Here is a 14,382-nt window from a genome sequence, read left to right on the forward strand (position 1 = left end):
AACGAATCAGTGATTCGAATATACTGTCATTTTGGTGAACTGAACGAAATGAACCTAATCAATAAAAAGAATCGTTTTGCACATCACTAGTGCATATTGCTGGAAGCCAATAACTAAATCGATGCATTAATAGAGCGTCTTTCCATGATCGCGTCAAAATAAACGTTTTTTGCTTCTTACTACGTGAACGCGTACTACACAGTGACTTTTATCTTGATAGGTATACACGTGCCGTAGACCGGAAGTTGTTCTTTCCAGTTGCTGTGGGTTACCGGATCCGTCACTGCAAAACACAAGCTGCAGTCTCGCGTGTGGTAGGTGGTTTTGAATTAAAAACCCCGACGAGAAATATTACTGGTTTCTTTTTATATGTGCTGTGATTTTACCCCAAGATTACAGCTGCGTCTTTCTTCTTGGCATCAAAAAGAAGAGCTGCTCGTTTTCCAATGCTTCTTCTATGCATGTAAGTGCAATGTAAGTGCAATGGGATACGGCGTGTTCCGAATCTGGAGACACATTCACTCGGAGTTTCGTTCAGTTATCAGTGGCTTTTTCCTGTTATTATAGAGCCCGGCTGCTTTCCAGGAACATCTTTAGTAATGCGGCGCGTGAAAAATCTGACACCGTAGCTACATAAAGCAACCCAGACCTTCGTTTTCTGAAGTCATTTTACCCAATACAGGGTCAAGTCTGACATCGTTGATCGTGAAGGGGAGCACCCGAACTAGCTGGGACTTCCCATGGTAAGCAAGCAAATGTGTGAATTTAGATTTCACCAAACTAATTAATTTAACACACGCATCTTTAACGAGTACATTCTTTTAGCCCTGTTTTGTGTTCATTTGAATCGATTTGTGCAGTTTTTGTCTTTGCAGAGCTTCATTCAAGAGTTTGATCCTTGGGACTCTTATGAAAATATAATCATTCGGTTATGCGAAAACGTTTTTCCGGAAAATGTTATAAATATGTGAATATACAGCAAACATGTAATAATAACCCATGATTTAGGCATGATAAATGTCAATGCAAAGGGTGTACTGGCATTATAAATAGCCTCAATGTATGATTTAAGGCAGCGGTTGGCAGTCTCCAATCCTACAGGGACACTGGCTACATATTTTCATTCTAACCATTTTCTTAAGTGACCAGTGTTTGCTGTTAGGTTCATTGAATTGATTTGCTATTTAAGACTCCTGCCCTTTGAATCGGGGTAAGTAAAGTCGGATCTGGGTGGTCGCAGTGGCAGCGGGTTTTTGTTCCAACCCCATTGCTCTGTGAGAAGTCATTTACTGCTGATGAACCATTTGTTACTCCAGTGACGTTTCTCTGCTTCATGTTAGTTGTCTTGCTTGTTAAGATTTTGAACCCTTAATTGCTTATTATAGTGTTAAACAGCTGCATTCACATGTTTTAATTGCACCTTATTAGCAATAAGATGTAAATGACAAAGAATCCTGCAGTTCTCCATCGGGTATGTTTCCATTTACACCTGTGTGGTTTAATAAAGTACTCGGAAGGAGAGTACAGAGAAAGTGAAGAACTGAAAATTACTCAACTATATAAATATAAGGCTTCAAATCATTTTGCATTGTATCAATAGAAAGTTTAAAAAAAAAAAAAAAAAATCTACGATTTAAGAATGACCTGACATTTCAGAGTTAAGTCATGGTATTCATGTGTTATAACCCTGCCACAGGCAAGACAAAAGCTTCATCTTTTTTACATTGGTTTATTTACAAAACAAAAACAAGAATACATACAATTTGATTTTTAATTACTCTTGAAGTGTTACTTCTGTCGTGAAGTTTCTAATGTCGTTAAGGAAATTGTACACAAGCGAATGGAGAAGCGCTGTCTGGGTTGAGTGCCCAAGTCATGATATTAAATAAGGAAGGGTTGCTTTTTAATTAAGGAACAAAAACCTGCAGCCACTGCAGCTCTCCGGGGTTGACGTTGATCACCCTTGGTTTAAGGTTTGTTAAACATTGGATTGGTTACTAAACTAGGTGGATTGACATATAGTCTAGAACAGGGGTCCTCAATCACGGTCCTGGAGGGCCGCACTGGCTGCAGGTTTTTGCTCCAACCCAATTGCTTAATAAGAAGCACTTATTGCTCAAGTAACACTCCTGCTTCACTTTAGTTGTCTCACTCGTTAAGATTTTGAACCCTTATTGTTTATTTTAGTCTTAAACAGCTGCAGTCTTGGTTTTTAATTGCCAATTTTTAATCGCCTAATTAGCAATAACATGCAAATGACAAAGGAGACCAGCATTTCTCCATTTAGCTTGTTACCATTTACACCTGTTTGTATTTATCATGCACTTTGGGGTTTAATTAAATACTTGGAAGGAAAGTGAAGAGAAAAAAGTGAAGGATTGAGAATTACTCCTCCATTATAGCCTTCAGAACATTAGGATGATATCCTTAGAAAGGGGAAGAAAATCTAGGATACGAGAATTACCTGACATAGTAGAGTTAAAGCACTAACAAGCCATGAAATTAAATTTTTGGCAAGAATTGCTTTTTAATTAAGCCACCGGGTTAAAACAGAAACCTGCAGCCACTGTGGCCATCCAGGACTGTGAATGAGGACCCCTGGTCTAGAATGTGTTAAATCATTACAGAGGGGCTTGGACAGCACACAGGATTGGGTAGATTTGTGGCATATGAAAATCTAATCTAAGTAAACGGACAGTGTTACACAAAGGAAATAAAAATGTTAGGTTTGAATACACAACATTCTGAAAATTCACAGTACTGCTTTCAAAGTACCTTTGGACGGTAGTGAGATCAGCTATGTTATATAGGTTGGAGACAGTGGCACTGACCAGAAAGCAGGAGACAGGGCTGGAGGTGGCAGAGTTAAAGATTTGCATTGGCTGTGACGAGGGTGGATAGGATTAGAAATGAGGACATTAGAGGGTCAGCTCAGGTTGGACGGTTGGGAGACAAAGTCAGAGAGGCGAGATTGCATTGGTTTGGACATGTGCAGAGGAGAGATGTTGAGTATACTGGGAGAAGGATGCTAAGAATGGAGCTGCCAGGGAAGAGGAAAAGAGGAAGGCCTAAGAAAAGGTTTATGAATTTGGTGAGAGAGGACATACAGGTGATGGGTGTAACAGAGCAAGATGACGAGGAGAGAAAGTGATGGAAAAAGATGATCCGCTGTGGCAACCTGTAACCAAAAGTTGACTCCATACTATCAACTTACAAATAGTATTGAGAACTTATTAGGAAGAACATTTTTATATATAGCAAGATGGGTAGATTACAAGTCATAGGAGGTTATGTTATACTTTATAGTTCCCAGGGGTATTGTGTGTAGTTTTAGTCTCTGGGTTTCAGAAAGGACAAAGAAGTGCTAGACAAAGTCCACAGAAGAGCAACTAGACTGATTCCAGCACTGATGAGTTATGAGGAAATGCTAAAGCAATTGAAACTTTTCAGTTCAAGTAAAAGGAGATTAAGTGGTGACATGATTGAAGTGTTTAAAATTACGAAAGGAATTAGTCCAGTGAACTGAGACTGTGACTTTGAGATGAATTCAACAGTTGAATTCAACACAGTTGGAAACTGTACAGAGTAAATTTTGTACAAACATTAGGAAGTTTGTCTTTATACAGAGAACTACAGACACATGGAATACATTAACACGTAGCCTGGTAGACAGAAGGACTTAAGGGACTTTCAAAACTAGACTTGAGGTTATTTTGGAGGAGTTAAGTGGATAGGATTGGCAAGCTTTGCTGGGTTGAATAGCTTGTTCTTATCAAAATTTTTCATACGTGATAAATGTAAATGAAAAGGGTATGCTGGCATTAAATGGCACATATCAGCAATATACACTCTAGTGTACGGTTTGTTAAATCTAGGCTTATAGAAATCTCCACCCCAAAAACAATATTTTGTTTAAATGTTACTTACCCCCATGTGCTTTATAGTGATGGCCAAGACAAATTTTAAATCTCATTTTTATGCAGAAAGGATTTGAGAAAGTTTATGATTTAATGGTGATGGTAGGAGACTAACGCAGGACAACTGCAAACAGGCATCACTTCAGATTAGGTGTTCCTTATTACATTGTGCTTACCTGTTGTGACAGATGGCTGGGGTCCATGCCTGGCCAGGACGTCCCTTCACCACATCTGCCAGGGGGACAAGGGTAGGAAACCCAGTATCTAACCCCTGGACGCTAGATGGCAGCCTCCCTGGGTTGCAGCAGTGCCTCGGACTCCCCCAGGGCTTCATGGGGTGTTGGAGTTCTGTGTAGCTCTGAGGGGTTCCGCAGGCGTCGCCAGGGGGTGCTGCAGCAGGAGCTGCTGGCCCCTTTTGGGCACTGGTTTCACCTTACCCGGAAGTGCAGCCGAATGTTGCCAATCAAGCACCTGGAGCACTTCCGGGTACCCAATAAAAGGGAGCCAGCAACCACCACTTGGGGGTCAGAGTTGGGTGGAGGAGGACAAGGTTACCTTGGAGGAGTGGTGGTGAAGAATGTGCTTGGTGTGATTTAGTGTGCTTTGGGACTGTATCGTGTCTGTGGGTATGGGGAAGGCGTAGCCCACAGACGAAAAATAAATATTTGTTTAATTATACACGTACCTCCAGTGTTCAATCTGTGTCGGGTCGGACGCTATATGGCGTCTTCTTACACTGTATAACTACAGAGTAACTAGGTGTTATTACCTTGTATTTACTGTGTAATACAGTGTAACACTATAGTTAAGTACTCAACTGTAATTGTTATTCCACATTTTTTTTTTTTATATAAATACGTATGTATTTTGACCATGGACTAAAAGGAGAAGTAAAAAGAAATAAAAAATAAAAGGAGATGTTTATATTGAATGAGGAAAGGGCCAGGTAGCCAGTGTAACTTAAGGAGTGATATGCTCCCAGGGTTTTAAATGTGTAATCACTCTTGCCACTGAATTTTGTACATATTTTTACTTGTATAGACTCAAACAACACTATGTTGTAGTAGTCAAGTCGCGTGGTGACAAAAGCATGATTAAATGTCTCAGTTGCAGTAGCAGAGTGCAGTGGATGCTGCCTTGAAATTTGCTTTTGGTAAAAAAAAAAAAAAAATAATAAAAATAAAAGGCAACTTTGGTAATATTATTAATCTGTGAATCAAAAGAGAGTGTAGGATCAAGAAGAACACCAAGATTTTTAACCTGTGTAGACAAGGATATAATAAAGACTGGGATTTTTACTAAGAAATTGTCTATTTTCTTTAAAGTGCCTGGAGATGCAATAAGTAAAGCCTCAGTTTTGTCACTGTTCAGTCTGAGAAAGTTTTCTGACAACCAGTGTTTAATGTCAGCCAACCAGGCAACCAATGCAGGAGGAGGAAATGTTTGCATAAGCCCCATGTGTAAATAAATCTGTGTATTGTCAGCATAACTGTGAAATTGTAGATCGTGCTGTCTAATAATGGCACCGAGAGCAAGCATATAAACGATAAAGAGCAGAGGGCCGGGAACTGATACTCGAGGGACACTGTGGAACAAATAAGATGGGTCAGACCTAAACTTACTGACTGCAACAAATTGCTGTCGGTCTTTTAAGGTACGATTTTGAACCATGCAATGGCATTTCCAGAAATATGTAACTTGTTCTCAAGTCTAAACAAAAGAATGTCATGATATACCGTACCAAAAGCAGTAGTGAGGTCTAAAAAGATCATGAGTGTTAAAAGACCATGATCTGCTGCTGTTAGGAGATCATTAGTCACCCTGTCCCTGTTTTTCCCGTTTTCGGGTTTCAGTGGCAACACATTGAACTAGACTGACCAGGCCTCCCTATCCCTTTGCAACATTCTTGTATTCAAGAAATTTTGACAGACGAGAGATGTCATTTTAGTCTAAGTAAATTATATTGTATGCTTTGCATTTTTCAACTACTGCAGTTGCCTGTTCAAAAAAAAAAAATCTAAAAGATTGGTTTGGCAGCAGGATCTTCATAAACCTATATTGGCTTTGATTTAATATGTTATTTTGATATTTGTGCTTTTCTAATTTATTTCTTGCTAATTTTTTTGTTTCCATGGTACAGAAGTAAGACTTACTGGCCTGTAAAACACACTGCAGAACTTTCTGGGAAATAGCTGGAGAGTCTCAGGGCAATATTGTGATATGATGTCTGCCACATGTTCTGGGTCTGGCCCTCAGTCTTCTGTCATCAGGCTGGGGATGAAATAGAGATAAAGATATAGGTTGTCAGTTTTATCAAGACCACTAGGGGGACCTTGTGCACACCAATTTAATTCCGTCTTTTGGAATATATAACAAAAACTGTTTTTGTCTCTTTTTTCCTTCAAAGTCAAGCTTTTTTTTATATACAGAGCCTGCCCTGCCTGAAGACTAAATGATTTGACAGAGACCAAAATTTCAAATAATTTTACCAAAAAGGTTTCAGTACTGTGTTATATAGTTTATGAATAAACTGTTTTGATTTAATCTGTACACATTATGAAATGTGCCTTAATCTCTTCTGTAAGTGGCCTGAATTCAGTTACTGTACGTTATATAGTGTACTTTCAAGTTTCAGACCTACCATGGTGTGAACATATAAAATTCAAGTGCACCTTCTGGGATGAGTAAACTGTTTTCTGCCATTAAGTAAAATGACTAATAGATATTTCCCATAAAAACATTTTAATCAAGGTAGGGGTAGTTGAGTATACAGAAGTAGGATGACTGTAAATTTGAAATTGCTTTTTCTTTTCTGCTTTATAGAATCGATTCTTCACGCATTCATCTGTGGGACATTGAGAATGTCTTTTGGAGAAATGTTAAATACCACCCTAGCTTACACTAAAAGCCCGAAAGTCACTAAAAGAACTACATTTCAGGTAGGTTGGGCTGTTGTTCTAATATTTTTAAGTGTCTGTGTGTTAAGTTTAAATATTTGGTAAAATATTTTTAAGGGGAAAAATGTCATTTTCTTTTTGAGATAAATAAACAGTGACATTTTATACACTCACACACACAGTATGTATATATGTATGTATATATTCTTCCACCATTTACATTATAAGTACACACATGGTATAGCACCCCCAAACCCCAAGGGGCACACTACGCACCAGCAACTTCGCGTCTCTGCTGCTTGCACTGTGAAGGCTAGGACTGAATGCACGCTAAGGAGATGTGGTCGGATCAGCTGCTAGCTTGCTGCTACTGCTGCTGAGCTGCGTGTTCTGCTTGTTGTGCTGCGCGTTGATCATTTAAAAGCCTGTACAGCAGCTGTCCTTTTGTCTGAGACGTTAAAGTGTCTCTCACAGGACGTCAAATTGTCTTCCGAGAAGATCACGTCTCGACCCAAGATTTTTTTTATTATAATAGAGAGATAAGATAACTGTCTGTCATTCAAACCTTGGCAGAAATGACTCATTAATGGGATAACAGGCAATTTATTTTAAAAGTGCCTGTCCAGGTTAAAAGAAAATAGTTAGTATGAAAGAGATGCAGTACCATAATTAAATTTATATTTGGCATTTTTTTTCTATTTCTTGTTAAAGTTACTAGTAATTCGACATTGTTTGTTGTGCTTGGCTGTTCATTTCTTGAGCAGTATGTATACTTGTAAATGTATTTTTAATTGTGGGTAGTTAGCAACTACACTGTAATTATCAACAGCAATCTTTTTATATCTTTTATTGGTATTGAATGTACTTGCTTCATAAACAATCAAGATAATATACAATAGTATGTGACTCTGTGTAGCAAAGTTTAGTCCCACTGCCTCATGGGACTGGTGGGTTTTAATTCCATGCTCTGGTTGTGGTTGTTGTCCAAGTGGGGTCTGCACATTCTTCTCATACCTAAGTGTGTTTCCCTCCTATATCCATAACAATTTACAGATAAGGTTAATTAAGGTATCTAAATAGCTCCTGAATAAGTGTGTTTTTAATAATGTTTTGTGTTATTACCTGTGTATAATTTGTGTGTATAAATTGCTTTCATTCATTTACCACAATCATATTTCCATGACTCAATTTGAAACCCAGTTCTTCATATTTGTTGTTCAGTTTTAATTCAGTTTATTTTTGAATAGCACTCTTCACTGAGTGCAGTCGCACAGCACTGTGACAAATTTCCTAATAAAATGTAATTACAATCTTTACTAATTACATAATGAGCACATAAAGAAACTAGCTTAAAACTGATTAACTTAAGTGGAGCTCAGTACTATCTGTCCCTTAATTAATTGTTGAACTAAGGCCAGTTGACATTGGTGTAGAGGAAAAGAAAAACTCCATTTAGCAGCATCCCTAGAGAAATTATACCTTTGGGAGGTTCACAGCCAAATACAATAGGGAAAGTTTAAAGACAAAATCAAATGCAGTCATGGTGGTGGAGACCTCTGCCACCCACCCCATCCTGGGAATCATGCAATAGAATCTTTCAATCTGTTGATTCCAAGGCCATCTGTATTCTCAGGTTGTCTCTTCCATGACCAGGAAAACAGCTTGACATTTGAGGAGTGGCACCAAGTGCTACATCAGATACCAATAAGAGAAAGAGAAGAAAGAGTCACTTAAAATTTATCATAACATTCTCACACTTGCTTAACCCAATTCAAAATTGTGCTGAACAAAAACTTATCCCAGCAAAACTGTGTACAATGTAAGAGCAACCAAGGATGGGACACCAATAATCACAGTGCCTGGTTAAGCAGTTTTAAAAACAATTTAAAAAAAAAAAAAAAATCCAGTCTTCACATAGCACTATCACAACTGCATGATTTGAAAAAAAAAAATGATTTTATAGAATAACCAAAGTACATTAAATTGTAATGCTCAAAAAAAAAAACAACCCTATCAAAGGCTTTACTTTTTCCAGGATGAATTGCGGGCAGCTGTCAATGCTCGAGCAGAAAAGATGATAAATGATGATGATAATTATTCTGAAGATTTTGATGATGAAGATATTGACCCTGATGATGATGGTTAGTGTTTATTAACTTTAATGATATATGCTAAGTAGTCACTTTATTCACTTTACCTACCAACTGGTGATTTGGCCCTCCATTTGCTCTCGCAACAGCTGCATCTGGAATTATATATGGTGGTGAAAGTTGCAAGGCTTCTGTTTTTCACATTTGGATCCAAACCCCTTTACGTCCATTTTAAATTACAAGAACGTGAGGATGAGTATTATTTAAAATGTATCAGTAAATGCTTCCTTTTAGAAGACAATTTATTGTGGTAAATTAGTGTGTGTATGTGTGTGTGTGTGTGTGCGCGTGTGTGTGTGCACGTGTGTGTACATATCATATACAGTGGAACCTCGGTTTGCGAGCATAATTCGTTCCGGAAACGTGCTCGCAGTCCAAAGCACTCGTATATCAAAGTGAATTTCCCAATAAGAAATAATGGAAACTCGGATAATTTGTTCCACAACTCAAAACTATTCATATAAAAATGATTAATACAAAATATAAAGTAAAAATACATAAAACAAATTAACTTGCACTTTACCTTTGAAAAGAATCATGGCTGGTGTGAGTGAGTTTCTAAACTCTTGTGGGATTGCACCCAACGGGATGACACGCTGAAGAGCGTCCCAAAGCAATTGCAGTCTCCCAGTGCTGTAGCAGTTCTCCGTAAAAGCGAATCCGAAAAGATTGCGGACATGCTATAAGCGCCTGCCGTCAATGGGTGATACAAGGAACATTATAAATGTGCAGGGCCCTACCTGACTGCTGTGTCTGTGTATAAATAACCGCGCTGTTGCTGTTTCAAGCTGAATAAAGCTTGTGTTGCTAAAGTACTGAGACTCAGCTTCGTGTTTTAGGGTGCAAGACGGGGACTCGCACGTCACAGCACACACAAGCGCGCGCGCGAGCACAGTCACAATGCTAATGCTGTAGTACACACTATACGCTCGTACGGATGTTGACTATATGAGTTAGGCACGCCGACTCAGACGGAGAATAGGAGACGATTGCCCACATCCCGCAGTAAGAGAGAGAGAAGAACCATCAGCACAGTTGTGATCACATGACGCTCAGCAGACAAACTACTTGTACTGCAAGACCTCACTCGTTTATCAAGTGAAAATTTATTAAAAATTTTTGCTCATCTTGCAAAACACTTGTAAACCAAGTTACTCGCAAACCGAGGTTCCACTGTGTGTGTGTGTGTGTGTGTATATGTGTATATATATATATATATATATATATATATATATATATATATATATATACAGTGATCCCTCGCTATATCGCGCTTCGCCTTTCGCGGCTTCACTCTATCGCGGCTTCACTCTATCGCGGATTTTATATGTAAGCATATTTAAATATATATCGCAGATTTTTTGCTAGTTCGCGGATTTCTGAGGACAATGGGTCTTTTAATTTCTGGTACATGCTTCCTCAGTTGGTTTGCCCAGTTGATTTCATACAAGGGACGCTATTGGCAGATGGCTGAGAAGCTACCCAACTTACTTTTCTCTCTCTCTCTCTCTTGCGCTGACTTTCTCTGATCCTGACGGAGGGGGTGTGAGCAGGGGGGCTGTTAGCACACCTAGACGATACGGACGCTCGTCTAAAAATGCTGAAAGATTATCTTCATGTTGCTATCTTCTTTGCAGCTGCTTCCTGAAGCGACATGCTGCACGGTGCTTCGCATACTTAAAAGCTCTAAGGGCACGTATTGATTTTTGACTGTTTGTTTTTCTCTGTCTCTGTCTCTCTCTCTCTCTCTCTCTCTCTCTCCCTGCTCCTGACGGAGGGGGTGTGAACTGCCGCCTTCAACAGCTTTGTACCGGCGGTGCTTCGCATACTTAAAAGCCAAATAGCCCTATTGATTTGTTTGCTTTCCTCTGTCTTTCTGACAGTCTGTGCTCCTGACACGCACTCCTTTGAAGAGGAAGCTATGTTTGCATTCTTTTAATTGTGAGACAGAACTGTCATCTCTGTCTTGTCATGGAGCACAGTTTAAACTTTTGAAAAAGAGACAAATGTTTGTTTGCAGTGTTTGAATAACGTTCCTGTCTCTCTACAACCTCCTGTGTTTCTGCACAAATCTGTGACCCAAGCATGACAATATAAAAATAACCATATAAACATATGGTTTCTACTTCGCGGATTTTCTTATTTCGCGGGTGGCTCTGGAACGCAACCCCCGCGATGGAGGAGGGATTACTGTATGTATATACAGTGGTGTGAAAAACTATTTGCCCCCTTCCTGATTTCTTATTCTTTTGCATGTTTGTCACACAAAATGTTTCTGATCATCAAACACATTTAACCATTAGTCAAATATAACACAAGTAAACACAAAATGCAGTTTTTAAATGATGGTTTTTATTATTTAGGGAGAAAAAAAATCCAAACCTACATGGCCCTGTGTGAAAAAGTAATTGCCCCCGTGTTAAAAAATAACCTAACTGTGGTGTATCACACCTGAGTTCAATTTCCATAGCCACCCCCAGGCCTGATTACTGCCACACCTGTTTCAATCAAGAAATCACTTAAATAGGAGCTGCCTGACACAGAGAAGTAGACCAAAAGCACCTCAAAAGCTAGACATCATGCCAAGATCCAAAGAAATTCAGGAACAAATGAGAACAGAAGTAATTGAGATCTATCAGTCTGGTAAAGGTTATAAAGCCATTTCTAAAGCTTTGGGACTCCAGCGAACCACAGTGAGAGCCATTATCCACAAATGGCAAAAACATGGAACAGTGGTGAACCTTCCCAGGAGTGACCGGCCGACCAAAATTACCCCAAGAGCGCAGAGACGACTCATCCGAGAGGTCACAAAAGACCCCAGGACAACATCTAAAGAACTGCAGGCCTCACTTGCCTCAATTAAGGTCAGTGTTCACGACTCCACCATAAGAAAGAGACTGAGCAAAAACGGCCTGCATGGCAGATTTCCAAGACGCAAACCACTGTTAATCAAAAAGAACATTAGGGCTCGTCTCAATTTTGCTAAGAAACATCTCAATGATTGCCAAGACTTTTGGGAAAATACCTTGTGGACTGATGAGACAAAAGTTGAACTTTTTGGAAGGCAAATGTCCCGTTACATCTGGCGTAAAAGGAACACAGCATTTCAGAAAAAGAACATCATACCAACAGTAAAATATGGTGGTGGTAGTGTGATGGTCTGGGGTTGTTTTGCTGCTTCAGGACCTGGAAGGCTTGCTGTGATAGATGGAACCATGAATTCTACTGTCTACCAAAAAATCCTGAAGGAGAATGTCCGGCCATCTGTTCGTCAACTCAAGCTGAAGCGATCTTGGGTGCTGCAACAGGACAATGACCCAAAACACACCAGCAAATCCACCTCTGAATGGCTGAAGAAAAACAAAATGAAGACTTTGGAGTGGCCTAGTCAAAGTCCTGACCTGAATCCAATTGAGATGCTATGGCATGACCTTAAAAAGGCGGTTCATGCTAGAAAACCCTCAAATAAAGCTGAATTACAACAATTTTGCAAAGATGAGTGGGCCAAAATTCCTCCAGAGCGCTGTAAAAGACTCATTGCAAGTTATCGCAAACGCTTGATTGCAGTTATTGCTGCTAAGGGTGGCCCAACCAGTTATTAGGTTCAGGGGGCAATTACTTTTTCACACAGGGCCATGTAGGTTTGGATTTTTTTTCTCCCTAAATAATAAAAACCACCATTTACAAACTGCATTTTGTGTTTACTTGTGTTATATTTGACTAATGGTTAAATGTGTTTGATGATCAGAAACATTTTGTGTGACAAACATGCAAAAGAATAAGAAATCAGGAAGGGGGCAAATAGTTTTTCACACCACTGTATATATATATATATATATATATATATATATATATATATTGCATCCGGAAAGTATTAACAGCGCATCACTTTTTCCACATTTTGTTATGTTACAGCCTTATTCCAAAATGGATTAAATTCATTTTTTTCCTCAGAATTCTACACACAACACCCCATAATGACAACATGAAAAAAGTTTACTTGAGCTTTTTGCAAATTTATTAAAAATAAAAAAACTGAGAAATCCCATGTACATACTGTAAGTATTCACAGCCTTTGCTCAATACTTTGTCGATGCACCTTTGGCAGCAATTACAGCCTCAAGTCTTTTTGAACATGATGCCACAAGCTTGGCACACCTATCCTTGGCCAGTTTCGCCCATTCCTCTTTGCAGCACCTCTCAAGCTCCATCAGGTTGGATGGGAAGCGTCAGTGCACAGCCGTTTTAAGATCTCTCCAGAGATGTTCAATCAGATTCAAGTCTGGGCTCTGGCTGGGCACTCAAGGACATTCACAGAGTTGTCCTGAACCCACTCCTTTGGTATCTTGGCTGTGTGCTTAGGGTCATTGTCCTACTGAAAGATGAACCGTCGCCCCAGTTTGAGGTCAAGAGCACTCTGGAGCAGGTTTTCCTCCAGGATGTCCCTGTACATTGCTGCAGTCATCTTTCCCTTTATCCTGACTAGTCCCCCAGTCCCTGCCGCTGAAAAACATCCCCACGGCATGATGCTGCCACCACCATGCTTCACTGTGGGGATGGTATTGGCCTGGTGATGAGCGATGCCTGGTTTCCTCCAAACGTGACGCCTGGCATTCACACCAAAGAGTTCAATCTTTGTCTCATCAGACCAGAGAATTTTCTTTTTCATGGTCTGAGAGTCCTTCAGGTGCCTTTTGGCAAACTCCAGGCGGGCTGCCATGTGCCTTTTACTAAGGAGTGGCTTCTGTCTTGCCACTCTACTATACAGGCCTGATTGGTGGATTGTTGTAGAGATGGTTGTCCTTCTGGAAGGTTCTCCTCTCTCCACAGAGGACCTCTGGAGCTCTGACAGAGTGACCATCGGGTTCTTGGTCACCTCCCTGACTAAGGCCCTTCTCCCCTGATCGCTCAGTTTAGATGGCCGGCCAGCTCTAGGAAGAGTCCTGGTGGTTTTGAACTTCTTCCACTTACAGATGATGGAAGCCACTATGCTCACTGGGACCTTCAAAGCAGCAGAAACATCTCAAGGATGATCAGGGGAAACAGGATGCACCTGAGCTCAATTTTGAGCTTCATGGCAAAAGCTGTGAATACTTATGTACATGTGCTTTCGCAATTTTTTTATTTTTAATAAATTTGCAAAAATCTCAAACTTTTTTCACGTTGTCATCATGGGGTGTTGTGTGTAGAATTCTGAGGAAAAAATGAATTTAATCCATTTTGGAATAAGACTGTAACATAACAAAATGTGGAAAAAGTGATGCGCTGTGAATACTTTCCAGATGCACTGTGTGTGTGTGTGTGTGTGTGTGTGTGTGTGTGTGTGTGTGTGTGTGTATATATATATATATATATATATATATATATATATATATATATATTATATAATATTATCCACACATACACTTGGGGGCTCTG

At 39.6% G+C, this 14,382-nt stretch overlaps 1 protein-coding gene across 1 annotated transcript in view; it reads left to right on the forward strand.

The window, feature by feature from the left end:
* Positions 1–246: 246 nt before the first annotated feature.
* Positions 247–14,382, forward strand: part of map9 (microtubule-associated protein 9) — a 65,371-nt gene continuing 51,235 nt past the window's right edge. Inside the window, exons 1-3 of the mRNA XM_051928162.1 lie at positions 247–314; positions 6,741–6,856; positions 8,850–8,955. Coding sequence (XP_051784122.1) covers positions 6,779–6,856; positions 8,850–8,955 — 184 coding nt within the window. The 5' untranslated portion in view covers positions 247–314; positions 6,741–6,778. The remainder of the gene's footprint in view (positions 315–6,740; positions 6,857–8,849; positions 8,956–14,382) is intronic.

Source organism: Erpetoichthys calabaricus, chromosome 5, assembly GCF_900747795.2.
Source record: "Erpetoichthys calabaricus chromosome 5, fErpCal1.3, whole genome shotgun sequence".
Classification (NCBI taxonomy): Eukaryota; Metazoa; Chordata; class Cladistia; order Polypteriformes; family Polypteridae; genus Erpetoichthys; species Erpetoichthys calabaricus.